The sequence below is a fragment of the Malus sylvestris genome, chromosome 1 (genome assembly GCF_916048215.2).
Source record: "Malus sylvestris chromosome 1, drMalSylv7.2, whole genome shotgun sequence".
NCBI classification, from domain to species: domain Eukaryota; kingdom Viridiplantae; phylum Streptophyta; class Magnoliopsida; order Rosales; family Rosaceae; genus Malus; species Malus sylvestris.
This window is the reverse complement of record NC_062260.1, coordinates 27,835,845-27,854,367: the sequence shown is the minus strand read 5'-3', so window position 1 is coordinate 27,854,367 and position 18,523 is coordinate 27,835,845. Positions and strand designations below refer to the sequence as shown.

General features: G+C 40.9%; 1 protein-coding gene across 2 annotated transcripts; it reads right to left on the bottom strand.

Moving 5' to 3' along the window:
* Positions 1-449: 449 nt before the first annotated feature.
* Positions 450-16,811, bottom strand: LOC126616713 (uncharacterized protein At3g49140-like). 2 transcript variants are annotated; one of them, XM_050284815.1, is made up of 11 exons: positions 16,603-16,811; positions 16,395-16,479; positions 16,057-16,279; positions 15,808-15,910; positions 15,642-15,709; positions 15,364-15,522; positions 15,160-15,279; positions 14,582-14,923; positions 14,339-14,491; positions 13,917-14,012; positions 450-792 (listed from the first exon to the last, which is right to left on the bottom strand). In XM_050284815.1, exons 1-11 carry the CDS (start codon positions 16,679-16,681, stop codon positions 703-705), a joined length of 1,518 nt encoding a protein of 505 aa, XP_050140772.1. In that variant the 5' UTR covers positions 16,682-16,811; the 3' UTR covers positions 450-702. The 2 variants fall into 2 exon arrangements, with proteins under 2 accessions (XP_050140772.1, XP_050140766.1); XM_050284809.1 differs by lacking the exon at positions 450-792 and adding an exon at positions 13,430-13,713 and having other exon boundaries at positions 16,603-16,810.
* Positions 16,812-18,523: the final 1,712 nt, after the last annotated feature.

The following is an 18,523-nucleotide window of genomic DNA, read 5'->3' as shown; positions in this document are numbered from 1 at the left end:
TACATGCCCTTTTCAAAATTAACTCACATTTACAAGAAAGACATACCCAAACATATAATTTGAAGATTGCAAATTGTTGCCCGTCGTCGAAGCGGATCACTTCAAGTGTCTTCAGTGTGGATCCATCCCCAATTTCTACATGTAGCGTTTGTGCATTTATCTGCAACAACTTAACGTAACACCCGCACATATATATATTTAACCTAAGGTTATGATCCAATAGGTTAAAACAAGGGATAGAGATCCCAGCCGGATCTCACCCCACGAAATCCTAAGGATCCGGAGATCTGGACCATTGAAATTTGATCAAATGACTATAAACGGGGGACCCTTCTAAAAGTGATAATAATTGTAGTCGTTGGATCAAATTTCAAGAGTCCGGATCTCCAATCCTTAGGACTTGGTGGGGGAGATCCGGCTGGGATCCCTGTCCTAAAACAAGGGCAACGAGACCTATAAATCAGTTGATCAAAACAAAAATGATTTACAAGGCAAAGAATCACCAAGCTTCGCAAATAATGAAATTTCATAATCCTTAATCTCAATAAACAATACAATGACCTGGTCGGACTGTGCAAGAAATTTTTGGAACCCCTACCGTCATATATCGAAACCTATGCCGAGAGGCACCTTGACGAAACGAGCTAGAATCAAACCAAATGATGGCACTTGAAGGTGTTGATGACGTTACCGTTCAATTTGCTAAGTTTGTTTCACTGTTTGTGGTTTCTGCTGCATCCTTGGGAATAGCAGATCATTGAGTTGTCTCTCAGCACTGTACTCAGAAGTTGCCTGAAACCACACAGTAGACGAGGTAACCAAACCAAAGGCAACGCTACTTTTCAACACAAGCATATTGTATTTCATGGTTCTGAAAGAGTAACAGAGGAATTTGCAACTACATTTTATTGTGCTTCAGAGTTCAGAGATGGCTCAATAATATGCGGAAGATAGATGGAACGTTAAACGCCATGGATTAAAGATAATTGGCTTACCCGTGTGTTATAAGTGCGAAGCTCAATGTCTGGACTTGTGTTCCTGAGCAAACCCTTAAGTCAAATCCAAGGGAATCTACACCAATAAGTACTGCCTCCTGCAATATAATTCGACAAAGATTAATCATCAATAAGACTACATTTATTTGCAACAACAACATTAAAGGCGGATTTAACAAGATTGGGATAGATATGTAAAATAGACTTTCTCATTCTACGAAATGAGATTCTAGCCCTTGTGGGTGTTGAAGACGATCTCATATATCACAGAAGTTGGGCATTCAATCTAACACAACCTTTCTGGAGAACATAAGTTTTGAAGTTGTTCAAAAAAAAAAAAAGGACTGCAAAACCTACAGCCACGTCTTGGAAACAGATTTGGAAACTGGTTTAACAAGTTTGAATATGTCGGCAAAAAAAAGAAGTGGTACCTCCACTTGAAGAACCTTTAGTCTCCAACATAAGGACTTGAGAGCTTGCGTGGTCTCTTCTCCATCAGCTTTCAGACGAGATATAATTTTAGCTGCCGAGTGTGCAATGGCGTCGGGTTGGGCTTTTACAAAGTCTTCTACTTCAACAACAGTCCGTGGAGAATTAGAACAAAAGATTTAACCATTTCTTTAGGATGTCTTTTTAATTTTAACTAGCAGAGAGCACATACTTTGTATGTGTAGACAATTTCTCTTAACAAGTGGATATTTTTTTTCTATGCTATTATATTAAGAGAAGCCTTCTTGTCAACTTTTTTCCTTTTTTTTTCCCTATTTTGTCCTCCTTATGTAAATATTGTGTTTGGGGTATAAAAAGTGAGGGTAAAATTGGAAAAACAAGTATATGATCACTACTAGGAAACTAGTTATTAGTGGCGTTTTGAAAACCGACAAAAAACATATATTACTGTCAAATTTTAAGCAAAATCCGACAGAAAATGGATACAGTGACGGATTTAATAAGCGACAGAATTGCCTGCATCAGAGAATTAATTTTCCAACAGAAAATACTCTAAAACCGACAGAAATTGTGTCGGATATAACCGACAGAAAACCGACACAAAATGCTTAAACCATTCCGGCGAGTCTCACCACCCACCACCACCCTTAATCAACTCCCCTTAGACCCAGGAACAAGACCCAACCAGTTGTAGGGGCATTGGAACACCGAGGAAGTCGAATCAAAGAACACCCACCTTAGGGTTTCCGACGGGTGCGAGCCAAATTGAGACTTTTTCCGGCCAAATTGAACTTGATCACAGGCATAAAACTTACTCTACTCATTGAGATCTTCATTTTAATAAAATTTGATAATTTTTCGAAAAAGTCGAATTTTCCGGTAAATCGGACCGCTGGCCACAGGTGTACGCTTTTTCTTATACGTAAGACAAATCTGCCAATGGGCATGTTTTAAAGAAACCAAATGACGAAAAAATTAAAACAAGCTTTTTACAAGTACTGAAATGTCGGCACAATCCAAATCGGAGGCCGAATACTGTTGCTCACCATCTCCATAGCAAGCTTGCTGAAAGTGAAAGGCCGCTGTGGATCAACGATTCCGCTTTCGAGATCATACACACCTAAATCATGAGGTCCACGGCCACCAAACTCAATTGTTGACTGACGATCTTCATCATGGGTGAAGTATATGCAATTCGACCGGCATCCAGGAATATTCGAAGCCACAACCGCAACGGTAGAGTTGTCACCCAAAAGGAGAGCCACATCACCCAAGCTTTTTTTCTCAATCCACTCGCGCTTCAAATAATCCAACTTGAAAATTTCAAATTTTTTTGTCACACGTTTCTCACGTTCATAATCGTGATCAATGTACCTAGCAACCGTCAACAACTCCTCCTCGTTTACACTCACGAGATATAGCCTCGTAAAAAATTCGTCTGGTTTCCTTGTAGTAATAAATTTTATATCCGAACTGGAACGAGCAGTAATGTCAAAAGATAAAAGTTGCGACTCATCACCACCAATAGCGTAGAATTGATTTCGAACCGGAACAACTTCGAAAAGTACGAACCTCAGGTCTTCGATGTAAGTCCACATTTTGTCTTTGTTGAGTCTAATAAAAGCCAACTGACAACGATCTTCGTATATGACCAACACAACGCAATTGTCTGCATCTAGTATTGGATCAGCTGTAATTGTGGCCTTGTAAACACCATAGTTAGGCCTCCAAATACATACGTCTTCCCAGCTTGGAGGGTTGAACGGAGGAAGACGAATGATTGAATTTTCTTTCACTTTCCTGCCCTTAACCCTAAACACCGGATTGATTAAGGTTATCGTAAAATCCTCTTCCACAGCTATTAACCATCCTTTTGATGATCCACAAAACCGTTTTTTTGATAATTTTAGCTGTAAATCAAGGACCTTGTCGCGCATGACATCGTATAACCTCCACACACCGTTGTTGCCGGTAGAAAACAAGAGCATCGGGGCACGATGACGAGTCTGACATTGTAGAAATTCGTATTGCATTATTCTTCGTTTTACGATGCCATGACTTACACACCATACCGAATAGGAAGTAGTCTCTGTCTAATGTCAATCTCTCTGAAATTAAACCCACAACCTCTGTAGGCAAGTTTGCCCAATCTACAAAAACAAAAAGAAAAAATAAATAAATAACGAGTTAGTCCGAGATTTGCAATACTATCAACGATTCAACATGATGCAACGAGAGAGGCTCACACTTTGGATTATTTGGAATTAGAAAATTATATTCAAACGAATACGATTTGCTAGAAACTCCGCCTATGTCTTACATGGCCGGTCCCAAGCCCGGATAAAGGAGGAGGGGGAGGGCGTCAGGTAGTCGACAGCCGGCACTCCATGATCACGTCGAATCCTTATGAAAATGAATCCAGAACAAAATCGCGCTAAAGTTAGGGCGTCACCCGTAAGTGGCGCGCTGTGTGGCCCGAGCACAGTGATAAGTGAGCAAGGGTCGCTGTATCTCCATCGGCACCCGGATGCAGTGTTAAATGAGCAAGGGGGCCATAGAAACTTCTTTTCGAACGACTCCACTCAAAGTTGTTTGGGAGCATATGCTCCTATCAACTTTACCCGGGACACACAAAAGAAGTATTTTGATCCTATTAGACGGGGGAGGGTGAAGAAGCTAGGACATAATGGTAGAGTTCAAGAGAGCAAAATGCGTTTAGGAACGTGGAATATAGGAACTTTAACGGGAAAATCTATGGAAGTAGTGGAAGTTATGGTGAGGAGAAGGATAAATATTATGTGCCTACAAGAAACTAAGTGGGTTGGTAGTAAGGCAAAGGATCTAGAAAACTCAGGGTTTAAACTTTGGTATTCGGGCACAAATAGAACGAGAAACGGTGTTGGCATCATCGTGGACAAGACCTTGGTACAAGATGTTGTAGATGTCAAGAGGGTAGGAGATAGAATCATGGCAATCAAGATTGTAATAGGACAAGAACTTATCAATGTGATTAGTGCGTACGCACCTCAAGTAGGGTTGGATACGAGTTCGAATGAGAAATTTTGGGAAGATCTTGGAGACTTGGTGCAAGGAATTGCTCAGATGGAGAAGTTATTTATAGGAGGAGATTTAAATGGACACGTGGGCAGGGAGACAGGCAACTATGGAGGTTTTCATGGTGGCCATGGTTTTGGGGAGAGAAACGAGGATGGGGAAGCTATCTTGGATTTTGCAATGGCATATGATCTCTTCTTAGCCAACACCTTCTTTAAGAAGAGAGAAGAACATGTGATCACCTACAAGAGTGGGTCGTCAAAAACACAAATAGATTTTCTTCTAATGAGGAAAGGGGATCGTATAACTTGTAAGGATTGCAAAGTTATACCAGGAGAGAGCGTGGCTAATCAACATCGCTTGTTGGTGATGGATGTACATATCAAAAGAGTAAGACAAAAGAACAAGACTTGGAAGTGCCCAAGGACTAGATGGTGGAATCTAAAAGAAGAAAAACAAGCAATTTTCAAAGATAAGGTAATCACCCAATGTGTGTGGGATAGAGAGGGGGATGCTAGCCAAATGTGGGATTCCATGGCTAGTTGTATCCGAAAAGTAGCAAAAGAGGTATTAGGAGAGTCCAAGGGCTTTGCCCCACACCAAAAGGAATCTTGGTGGTGGAATGAGGAGGTACAAACAAAGGTGAAGGCTAAGAAGGAATGTTGTAAAGCCTTATACAAGGAGAGGACCGATGAAAATGGTGAAAGGTATAGAAAAGCGAAGCAAGAGGCGAAGAAAGCTGTCAGAGAAGCTAAGTTAGCGGCTTACGACGATATGTATAAACGACTAGATACCAAAGAAGGAGAGTTGGATATCTATAAACTATCTAGAGCAAGGGAAAAGAAGACAAGGGACCTAAACCAAGTGAGGTGCATCAAGGATGAGGATGGAAAGGTTCTTGCTACAGAGAACGCGGTTAAAGACAGATGGAGAGGTTATTTTCATAATCTTTTCAATGAAGGACATGAAATGAGTGCTTCTTTAGGGGAGTTGAGTAACTCAGAAGAGTGTAGAAACTACTCTTTTTATCGTCGAATCCGGAAGGAAGAAGTGGTTGTAGCTTTGAAGAAGATGAAGCATAAAAAAGCAATAGGCCCAGACGATATACCAATCGAAGTGTGGAAACTTTTGGGAGAGACAGGTATAACATGGCTCACTGACCTTTTCAATAGGATTTTGAAAACGAAGAAGATGCCAAATGAGTGGCGAACGAGCACTTTGGTGCCTATCTACAAGAATAAGGGCGACGTACAAAATTGCATGAACTATAGGGGTATTAAGCTAATGAGTCATACAATGAAGCTCTGGGAGAGAGTCATTGAGCATAGATTGAGGCAAGAGACACGGGTTTCGGACAACCAATTCGGGTTCATGCCAGGGCGCTCAACCATGGAGGCAATCTATCTCTTACGAAGATTGATGGAAAGATATAGAGATGGGAAAAAGGATTTACACATGGTCTTTATAGATTTGGAAAAAGCGTATGATAAGGTCCCAAGAGACATTCTTTGGAGGATTTTAGAGAAGAAAGGAGTACGAGTAGCATATATCCAAGCTATAAAGGATATGTATGAAGGAGCAAAGACTGCCGTAAGAACTCATGAAGGACAAACCGAAAGCTTTCCCATAACTGTAGGATTACATCAAGGCTCATCCTTAAGTCCTTACCTTTTTGCGTTGGTAATGGATGAGTTAACAGGACATATTCAAGATGATATTTCTTGGTGTATGCTTTTCGCAGACGATATAGTGTTGATAGATGAAACTCAGGAAGGGGTAAATGCAAAGCTTAACCTTTGGAGAGAAGTGTTGGAATCTAAAGGTCTTCGCCTAAGCCGATCAAAGACAGAATATATGGAGTGCAAGTTCAGTGCAAATGGAGGCCAAAACGAGTTAGGGGTGAGGATTGGAGATCAAGAAATACCAAAGAGCGACCGTTTTCGTTACCTAGGATCTATCTTGCAAAAGAACGGAGAATTAGATGGAGATCTCAACCATAGAATACAAGCTGGATGGATGAAGTGGAAGAGTGCATCCGGCGTGTTATGTGACCGCCGTATGCCACTGAAGCTCAAGGGAAAATTTTATAGGACGGCAATAAGGCCGGCGATGTTGTATGGCACAGAATGTTGGGCGGTGAAACATCAACACGTACACAAAATGGGTGTAGCGGAGATGAGGATGCTTCGTTGGATGTGTGGGCACACGAGAAAGGATAAGATTAGGAATGAGGATATCCGGGGTAAAGTAGGAGTAGCCGAAATTGAAGGAAAGATGAGAGAAAATCGGTTACGGTGGTTTGGACATGTGCAAAGAAGGCCTACTGACGCTCCGATTAGAAGATGCGACTATGGGACAGAGGTTCAGGGCCGAAGGGGTAGAGGAAGACCTAGGAAAACTTTGGAAGAGACTCTAAGAAAAGACTTAGAGTACTTGGATCTAACGAAGGACATGACACAGGATCGAGCACAATGGCGTTCTAAGATCCATATAGCCGATCCCACTCAGTGACTTGGATTTTCCAAGTCTCCAACCGAGAAGTTTTCCTCACTCGGAAAATTAAGGGAACACTACCCCAACCTACATGCTCCACTCAGAAAGCTTCAACATACAAGCTTCAACAAAAGAAAATTCAAAGAACTTAGCGAAGAAGGCTTTGGTGTATTTAACACAATACGTTGAAATGAAGGAAAGCTTATTTATTGATATCCCCGATAAGCTACAAATATATACATATACATGAGTCAAAATAAACACACAAGAGGGAGCCTTCACAAAGGTTGCTTAGGAGAAGTCTCAGCAGTCGGTAGAGCCCCAGAAAGAGAAGGCACCGGAGGGGGATCATTTGGAGCCTCAGTACTGGACAGAACCCTAGAAGGAAGAGGCATCAGAGGTTGATCATTTGGAGCTTCATTACGCGGTACAGCCCCAGAAGACGAAGGCAATAAATGCCTTTGGAACAAACCCACAAATCTCTGATGATCAAGTAAAACTTGACCATCAGTTTCCTTCATCTGGTCAAGCTTCCTCTTCATGTTTGTAGCATAGTCATGTGCGAGCCGGTGCAACTGTTTATTCTTATGCTTGAGCCCTCTAATCTCCTGTTTGAGACTCATCACTTCAGCCGCCAATGATTCAACTTGGCGGGTTCGAGCAAATAGGCGTTGGGCCATATTAGACACAGAACCTGCACACTGAACACTGAGAGCCAGCGAATCCTTAACAGCTAACTCATCAGACCGTTTGGAAAGTAGTCTGTTATCTTTGGGAGTGAGAATGTTCCTGGCCACCACCGCAGCGGTCATATCATTCTTCATCACGGAATCCCCAACGGTAAGAGGACCAGTAGGGGAGACGAATGATGGGCGCCATATGTTGTCTGGAGAAGGCGGGGCTGCCTCTTCAACAAGGTTCAAGTCAAAACGACGGTCGGAGGGGCCAGACATTTTCAAAGGTGTTGAAGAGAGAAGAGGTCGGACAAATCAAGATCTTAGAAGTGCAAGAATGAAGCTTCTACTGGTGGAGATTCAAGTGTGCTTTGGAACTTAATGCCAGCCCTTATAAAAATCTGCACTCGACGGAGCCTCAGAAATCGAAGAGGTGTTTGCTTTCTCAAAAGCTGAGCTGCTTAGAGATCACGAAGGTTGATCTCAGAAATCGAAGAGGCGTTTGCTTTCTCAAAAGTTGGGCTGCTCAAAGACCACGAAGGCTGATCTCAGAAATCGAAGAGGCGCTCGCTTTCTCAAAAGCTGGGCTCCCCAGAGACCACGAGGGCCGATCTCAGAAATCGAAGAGGCACCTACTTTTCCAGCCTTGTCAGCACCTGTCACACGCACACTCAGCTTTGCGGAAATTATGGGTATTTTGTCGAAGACTTCTGGGGAAGTAGAAAACACATGAATCTTACTGTTCAATCACCCACTTCCCACACGCAACAATAGCTCATGGGTACCACAGAAAACTTTGCCAAAGTTCTCTGCCAAAGTTGAGCACGTGAAGCTTGCAGCTCCCATTACATCGCTCTGACCAAGAAGGGTAAAAGAATAGCAAAGAAACAGCATTAACAAAGTTTAGACCCATAAATTTTGAAGGTCTAGCTACCATATTATTACCCACAAGGGTAAAGGAACAGTACCACTGCTGGATAATTGAAAAGTCCCTGTGTGTCAACCTCTGTGCTTCGTGGCAAGGTAGACTAGCAAACATGCCCAACCTTTACTCACATTCGAGAAAACACTCCCAATAAGATTGCTTGCTCCAAAATCGAAGAGGCACCGTCCTTCGAATCTCGAGAGCCAGACTCCCAACATGACTACTTTCTTAAAAATCGAAGAGAGGGTAAAGGAACAGTACCATTGCTGGATAATTGGAAAGTCCCTGTGTGTCAACCTCTGTGCTTCGTGGCAAGGTAGACTAGCAAACAGGCCCAACCTTTACTCACACTCGAGAAAACACTCCCAACAAGATTGCTTGCTCCAAAATCGAAGAGGCACCGCCCTCCGAATCTCGAAAGCCAAACTCCCAATATGATTACTTTCTCAAAAATCGAAGAGACACTGCTCCCCGAATCTTCGAGAGCCAGACCCCCAGCATGATTGTTTTCTCAAAAATCGATGAGGCATCGTTCTCCGAATCAATCGAAGAGGCGCTCGCTTTCTCAAAAGCTGGGCTGCTCAGAGACCACGAGGGCCGATCTCAGAAATCGAAGAGGCACCTACTTTTCTAGCCTTGTCAGCACCTGTCACACGCACACTCAGCTTTGCAGAAATTATGGGCATTCTGTCGAAGACTTCTGGTGAAGTAGAAAGCACATGAATCTTACTGTTCAATCACCCACTTCCCACACGCAACAATAGCTCATGGGTACCACAGATAACTTTGCCAAAGTTCTCTGCCAAAGTTGAGCACGTGAAGCTTGCAGCTCCCACTACATCGCTCTGACCAAGAAAGGTAAAAGAATAGCAAAGAAACAGCACTAACAAAGTTTAGACACATAAATTTTGAAGGTATAGCTACCATATTATTACCCACAAGGGTAAAGGAACAGTACCACTGCTGGATAATTGAAAAGTCCATGTGTGTCAACCTCTGTGCTTCGTGGCAAGGTAGACTAGCAAACATGCCCAACCTTTACTCACATTCGAGAAAACACTCCCAACAAGATTGCTTGCTCCAAAATCGAAGAGGCACCGTCCTCCGAATCTCGAGAGCCAGACTCCCAACATGACTACTTTCTCAAAATCGAAGAGAGGGTAAAGGAACAGTACCATTGCTGGATAATTGGAAAGTCCCTGTGTGTCAACCTTTGTGCTTCGTGGCAAGGTAGACTAGCAAACATGTCCAACCTTTACTCACATTCGAGACAACACTCCCAACAAGATTGCTTGCTCCAAAATCGAAGAGGCACCGCCCTCCGAATCTCGAGAGCCAGACTCCCAACATGATTACTTCCTCAAAATCGAAGAGACACTGCTCTCCGAATCTCGAAAGCCAGACCCCCAGCATGATTGCTTTCTCAAAAATCGAAGAGGCATCGTTCTCCGAATCTCGAGAGCCAGATACCACAGACCACTTTTTCAAAGTGCTCTGACAGAGTTAAAACATGTGAAACTGGCAGCTCCCACTACCGTGCTATGACCAAGCAGGGTAAAGGAATAGCATTACTACTTGTTAGGGAGACTCCTATATATGTCGACCTCCATCCCCAACGGACAGGCAGACCTGCAAAAATGCTCAATCCTTCATCATATCTGAGAGGGCACTCCCAACGAAGCCTTTCGAAATATTCAGCTTTCTTTCCCCCCGATAATACCTCTGCAAACAAGCTATACTAGAGCAAGAATATCTCATATCATAAGGGTTAAAAGCAAGAGTATCCCATATCATGCTTTTTCCCTGTCTTTTCCTTTGGCCTTGTTTTTACCTGCAAGACAAGGAGAAAGAGAGCAATCAGTCAGCACTTGGAATCAAGCTTCCAGCCAGGAACTGACTGCCTGGAACCCCTTACCTGATTACTTACCTGGCATTGCTCTCGAGTACTCATCTTCAACATCTTATGTTTCTAGGGAAGATTCCGCATTTGCTTGAGGAACAGATAGGGCAAGTGCGAAGAATACAAGGAAGCATGTGGAGACAAGCGTAACAGCACACGTGCCGATACATCCATTACTCTGTCAAAAGCAAAAGTATCCCATATCAGCAGGGTGGAACGTACTCTAGATTTGATGGACTTGTTTTGACCCTCAAATTCTTCAGTCGGCCTTATACTCTGGAGGAAACCAGAAAACCCTCCAGCTCAGTTCAAGAATAAGCTTGTGGAAAGTTACTTCTTCAAAAGCAAAAGTATCTCATATCATCTCTTCTCATTTTTCTTCTCTTTATCCTTCATGCTGCTGCAAGATGGGGAGAAGGTGAACAATCAGTCGGAGCTCTGATTGCTTACCTTGTCTGTCACCTTTTTCAGCAGACCCCCTAGCTCGGCGACTTGGGGGACTCCTACTACATGGTTTGTATCGCGCTTGACCAAGCCTGAAACTACAAGTAAGCTTCAAGTGAAATTGATACATTACCTTGTGCATCTCCACCAGTTAAAGATACCACCCCTGGATGGAGGAAGAGTACTTCCAGAGAAGATGCCACATCTACCTATGAGACAGATAAGGCAAGTCAAGACGACTCCACACTCCGATACTTAGAAGTTTCGTGATTACGAGATCATTCTCCCACAATATTTCCTAATGTCATTTGTACTAAATCATTCACTTGTACTCACTAAAGGAGAGCTTGAACCTATGTACTTGTGTAAACCTTTCACAATTAATGAGAACTCTTCTATTCCGTGGACGTAGCCAATATGGGTGAACCACGTACATCTTGTGTTTGCTTTCCTATCTCTATCCATTTATATACTTATCCACACTAATGACCGGAGCAATCTAGCGAAGATCACAAAAAGCGACCGTTTTCGCTACCTAGAATCTATCTTGCAAGAGAACGGAGAATTAGATGGAGATCTCAACCATAGAATACGAGCTGGATGGATGAAGTGTAAGAATGCATCCGGCATGTTGTGTGACCGTCGTAGGCCACTGAAGCTCAAGGGAAAATTTTATAGGACGGCAATAAGGCCAGCGATGTTGTATGGCACAGAATGTTGGGCGGTGAAGCATCAACACGTACACAAAATGGGTGTAGCGGAGATGAGGATGCTTCGTGGGATGTGTGGGCACACGAGAAAGGATAAGATTGGGAATGAGGATATCCGAGGTAAAGTAGGAGTAGCCGAAATTGTAGGAAAGATGAGAGAAAATCGGCTCCGGTGATTTGGACATGTGCAAAGAAGGCCGAATGACGCTCCGGTTCGAAGATGTGACTACGGGACAGAGGTTCAGGGCCGAAGGGGTAGAGGAAGACCTAGGAAAACTTTGGAAGAGACTCTAAGAAAAGACTTAGAGTACTTGGATCTAACGGAGGACATGACACAAAACCGAGCGTAATGGCGTTCTAGGATTCATATAGCCGACCCCACTTAGTGGGAAAAGGCTTTGTTGTTGTTGTTGTTGAATACGATTTGCTAGAGAAGAAGAACACTAACACAAAGAACAAAATAAATTAAAAGAAAAAAAGCAGCTAAGCAACACAAAGAACACAATAAAATATTTTGAGAGAAACACACCCGGACCCATAATTTCAAGATGGCAAGTTGTCTGCCGGAGCCAATCGCTAGAGGTAGACCTCAGGCCAACGAGACTTTTTGTTTTACAAGGATCATGGGAGAATTTATCGAACATTAAAAGCCTTGAGTATAATCTAATTGACTGATTAAACATTTCCTCTCCCTCCATTTATAAATAAATTTTTTTACAATTCCCTAAAATAATAGGATTTAGGGTTTATGCACTCCTACTTCCACAGTGAATAGGTACAAGATTTTCCTAATAAGATTTGGGATGACAGAGGTTTACTTGAGTGACTAGATAAAGATAAAACCGATTAAAAAGGTTATCAATATTTCTAATAATAAATGACCTTCAAAATAATAGGGAAATATAGGTAGCGGGACCCACTTGAACCCACAATTCAAAAGAACCGGTGATATGTGTACTTTCTTTTTTTAACAAACGATATTTTTTTTACTAAGAGGGAATGTACCAAAATTTTGTTTTTTATTTTTTTTAGTAAATGATATTATTTATGCTAAGAGAGGGAATGAGTTGAGCCTCATAATTTAGTAGCAATAATGTAATTCAAATTTACCTTTGACGAGAATCGAAAACTATTTAGTGATACCAAATTAGAATTTTATGACTTGAATTATTACATAATCAATTATATACAAATACAATCCTTGTTCCATAAGGAAATAATAAAGAACACAAACACATATCCTTCCTAATAAAGGACTCCTAATATTTACACAATCTTTACATGCCTTTTTAAAATTAACTCGCATTTACAAGAAAGACATACCCAAACATATAATTTGAAGATTGCAAATTGTTGCCCGTCGTCGAAGCGGATCACTTAAAAGTGTCTTCAGTGTGGATCCATCCCCAATTTCTACATGTAGCGTTTGTGCATTTATCCGCAACAACTTAACGTAACACACACATATATATATTTAACCTGAGGTTATGATCCAATAGGTTAAAACAAGGGACAGAGATCCCAGCCGGATCTCACCCCACCAAATCCTAACGATCCGGAGATCTGGACCATTGAAATTTGATCAAATGACTATAAACAAGGGATCCTTCTAAAAGTGATAATAATTGTAGTCGTTGGATCAAATTTCAAGGGTCCGGATCTCCGATCCTTAGGACTTGGTGGGGGAGATCCGGCTGGGATCCCTGTCCTAAAACAAGGGCAATGAGACCTATAAATCAGTTGATCAAAACAAAAATGATTTACAAGGCAAAGAATCACCAAGCTTCGAAAATAATGAACTTTCATAATCCTTAATCTCAATAAACAATACAATGACCTGGTCGGACTGTGCAAGAAATTTTCGGAACCCCTCCTGTCATATATCGAAACCTATGCCGAGAGGCACCTTGAAGAAACGAGCTAGAATCAAACCAAATGATGGCACTTGAAGGTGTTGATGACGTTACCGTTCAATTTGCTAAGTTTGTTTCACTGTTTGTGGTTTCTGCTGCATCCTTGGGAATAGCAGATCATTGAGTTGTCTCTCAGCACTGTACTCAGAAGTTGCCTGAAACCACACAGTAGACGAGGTAACCAAACCAAAGGCAACGCTACTTTTCAACACAAGCATATTGTATTTCATGGTTCTGAAAGAGTAACAGAGGAATTTGCAACTACGTTTTATTGTTCTTCAGAGTTCAGAGATGGTTCAATAATGTGTGGAAGATAGATGGAACGTTAAACGCCATAGATTAAAGATAATTGGCTTACCCGTGTGTTAAGTGCGAATCTCAATGTCTGGACTTGTGTTCCTGAGCATACCCTTAAGTCAAATCCAAGGGAATCTACACCAATAAGTACTGCCTCCTGCAATATAATTCGACAAAGATGACTACATTGATTTGCAACAACATTAAAGGCGGATTTAACAAGATTGGGATAGATATGTAAAATAGACTTTCTCATTCTACTATCAGATTCAAGCCTTTGTGGGTGTTGAAGACGATCTCATATATCACAGAAGTTGGGCATTCAATCTAAAAACAACCTTTCTGGAGAACATAAGTTTTGAAGCTGTTCAAAATTGTAAAAAAAAAAAAAAAGGAGTGCAAAACCTACAGCCACGTCTTGGAAACAGATTTGGAAGCTTGTTTAACAAGTTTGAATATGTCGGCTAAAAAAAGAAGTGGTACCTCCACTTGAAGACCCTTTAGTCTCCAACATAAGGACTTGAGAGCTTGCGTGGTCTTTTCTCCATCAGCTTTCAGACGAGATATAATTTTAGCTGCTGAGTGTGCAATGGCATCGGGTTGAGCTTTTACAAAGTCTTCTACTTCAACAACAGTCTGGAGAATTAGAACAAAAGATTAACCGTTAAAAAAGAGCTAGCATCAACTTGGATGACAAAATAAGAGTAAATCCTTCCTTACACAAACCTGACTTCCATGGGATGAAAACAGCTGAATCTTAACCATCCCCAGTTTGTAAAATGTAGTCCTGTTTCCCGGTGTTTCATCTTCCTTATTCTCCAATTCCTCTTCCGAGGCTGGACTATCCTTGGAAATTCCTGATTTATGGCCATTAATCCTAACAGGATCTTCTAAATCATCTTCTACAGTCCTCCCAACTTCATCTACGCCATCATTACAAGACTGGTGATCAGACAGATGCTTTTGGATAACAGAACGTTCTTCTATAAGTGCAGGCCTTATAAGGCCCTGAATAGCCAAACTAGCTGGAGCCTGCTCCGCCCAATCTATAGGATCATCAGAAGCAACCTGAAAAGTAAAACCAAAATCGGAAATATGAGAAACGGAAATGACAACTTCATGAAAGACCCTGAAATGGGGTACAATTGCAGCTAGACACTTCAAATGAAAAAGAGGTACTACAAGTAAGCAAATGAAAAGCTCAAGAATTCCCCGCTGTTACAAACAGAACACACGAGTTAATTTTTTTCAATTACCTCTACATCACTCCATGGTAGGGTAAGAAAATTACAATGGAAAATTACCTCACTTAGCTTCTTGGCAAAATTCATTGGGTGAGAGTAACGCATAGTCTGTAATTTTGCCCAGTTGTCAGAATCATCCAGATCATCTTCATCTTCATCTTCAAGAACAGCAACCCAATCCTAAACATGAACCTATTAAATAATTAGAAATGCGTTACAACATCCATGCATCCACATCTAAACAAATGAAAACACAAAACAGACCGAATCGTAGTCACCATCTTCTTCATCATCGTCCTCCTCCTCATCATCACCATCGTCAACGTCACTATCTTCATCGTCAATCCCATCCATTTCAAAATCAATTTCTGGTAATTCCATCTCATTGATCATTTCCGTAGCATCTAACCCAATAATAACTTGCTGCATCATTATAATAACCCACAAATTCGTAAGGAAAAGTCCAGAGCATAGGATTGCTGATAGAATGCAATCATCCCTACCAATCATTATCATTTTATTTGTTCATGAAAATAGCATACCACAAAGTTATTCTCTGAAGTTAGGGAACGAAAAGTGTCTTCACTATCCTTCACTTGAAAGTAGATATCTGCAACATGCTAGAGCGGGTTAAAATCTTTACTTTGAAAGGAAAAGAAAATTTGCCAAGTCCAATGTACGATGTGAAAGTCACACACTTCGACTTACTTCCATGTTCATCAGTTACATAAGGCAAATCCGGACATAAAATATTTTCGTGAACCTCGTCATTGATCAAACTCGAAAACAAGAGTGTTGCTTTGCTGCTAACCTGAAAATGGCATGCTATGGGGCAATATTAGCAAGGTGGAACCTCAGAAATGAAAATGGCGGAGCATCAACAAGTGAGCAAGTCCAATTTAGTACTCAAGATTCGAACTTTCGCCTATTTATCAACAATCGAATACAATGTACTACCTCAATGAGGGTTCTAGCAGATTCTGCAGCTGTAAGTCTAGCAGTTCCACTGGCCTCTAATGTGGACTCGGCAATATCCTCAAATGGGTGGTATTCCGGCCTCCCATTCGGCTTCACAGGCTCCGAACCGGGCCCTAACGGCCGGGCAGATGCCTGAATCCCATTCTTTACCAAATTTCTCCTTTTTGCAAACGAACCATTCTTTGATCGTCCGGTTCGATTCCTGTATCAAATTCTTATCAAATTTATGCACTTTCGAAACGTTGAAATTCAAATTGGTTTATTCAGCTAGAAAAAGCTCAGCTGCTGGACAATAGAAATCGAACTAATTTGCGTACCACGGCGCGGTGAACCCGCCGGAGAAAGAAAGGCGGCAGTGTACGGCTCCGTTCACCTCGTCTGAGCTCCACGTCGGACGATAGGCTGCAATAAACAAAAGAAATTAAATTAGAAGCGTCGTGCTTGGGAACAGAGATAACGGAGGGAAGAAATGTGAAGAGCAAGTTGAGCTGTTAAAGTGAGGGGGCAGAGAGAGGAGGGAGTTACAGGGCATGGAGGTGGAGGAGCAGAGGTTTGTGGCGGCGAAGTTGAATTGTACGGCCATGGCTGACTCGATCATCATCATCGTTTTCGAGTTGGTTGTAGTTAATGCAAATGCAAGTGTGAGATCCACAAAATATCTCTCTCTCTGAAGAATCTGAAAGGATGAGGTTTGCTTTTTCCTTGGAGTTTGGGCTGCGATTCTCTGAGAAATAATTGGTTCGAGAGATTTTTTTAGAATGATCGGAACATGCGATGGTATACCATATATTACTATACAAATTATGAGATATATGTGTTAAAAAATTAATAACTTAATAAAATTTCTCACCACTTATATAAAACTACGTGGTGTATCACTCGTGTTCCGATCACAATAAAAATTTTCTCAATTGGTACAACCGAAATTCTAATTTTTAAAAACTTGTTTAGAAGTGCTTTTAATACTATTAAAAACACTTTTCGTGAAATTAGTTTTGGTTTTTAAAAATATTTTAAGTGCCTTTTAAAAGAAGCGTTTAAAGTATTTTTTTCAGAACCATACTTGAGTTTTATTTTTTTTTTAACAATTCAACTTGAGTTTTATTAAAAATTGATTTCAATAACATTTTCATTAAAAACGTATATTCAAATGAGCCATTAGTACTTTCGTACTTTGGGCCATTTGGTACTTTTATAGAAAGTGCTTTTGTTAATTAGAAGTAGAAGTGCACTCTTCAACGAGTACTAGGTGTTTTAAAGAAACCACTTCTAAGTTTATGATTTAAAAGCATTTATCTGTTGTTTTGCCAAATGTATTCTGAAACGTTTCAGAGCCTGTAAATACAATTGTTCCCTAATGCTTGCTGAATTGAGGTTTCCTTCATTGGAAATAGCTTTTGATACTACTGCAAAGTCCAACGTAGAAGTCAAGTTATTACAGGCGAGGAACAGAAACCAAATGAGAAAGAGTTGTTGATTGTTCTGTTGACCCAAAAAATTACACGGATTAAACCAAATGCAGGTGTGTCAATTCGCAACCGAGCTCAGTTGGGTGAATGAGATGAATGTCGTTGGGTGGTGACGATACGCGTTGCTAACTTCTACACCAAGTTTCAAAAAAACCTATAAAAAACAAATTATGTTGATACGTTATGTAATATTTCTCTACATTTTGGTTGTTTGATTCACCAAGTTGTTTTTTATGAATACTATTGGTTTCACCGGTTTGATATTAAACATATGAACTAACGTTGAGTATGGACAATGTGAGGTCAAATAAGACCAAAATACAGAGAATATCATGCTTTTAGGTGCGACATGAAAGATCGTGTCATCCCTTCCCAAGTTTTTTTTTCCATCAAGTAGTGGAATCTTTGCTTTTGGTGCTCAACAAATAGAACCAAAAGGAATTTCTTTTGGCGATTGGATGCATATGTAGTGAAGTTGGTACTGAGCTTTCCCAGTTAGTTTACGTATGTTCATTCCATATATGCATGCTTTAGTTGGCTTTCCACATTGTCACAATCCAATGAGGCTTCGTTTGGTGGGTTGGATGGGACATGTTGTGACCAATCAAAACGGATTTGAGTTCAGTCTGTTGTTTGTTATATTAAAATGTGAGATGCATATGACCGAACATGATGGATTACAAATCCACAATATTGTGGTTAACTAACCTATTTTTATAGATGAGTTACAAGTCATGTCTTACAAGTCCCCGTCAATCCAATTCTATCTCTAAAACCCAATCTCATCCAACCCACCAAACGGGCAAGTTTTGATGACTTAGGTTCCGTTTTTTACTCTTTGTTTTTTTGTTTTGTTTTCAATTAAAATTTGGTATTCCGTCTTTTTTTTTTTTGGTTTTTATTTACCAGATTAATTATCCTATTTTTGTTGAATCTATAGATTTAGAGGTGTTCGGCAGTAGGGATTGGATTTGGAC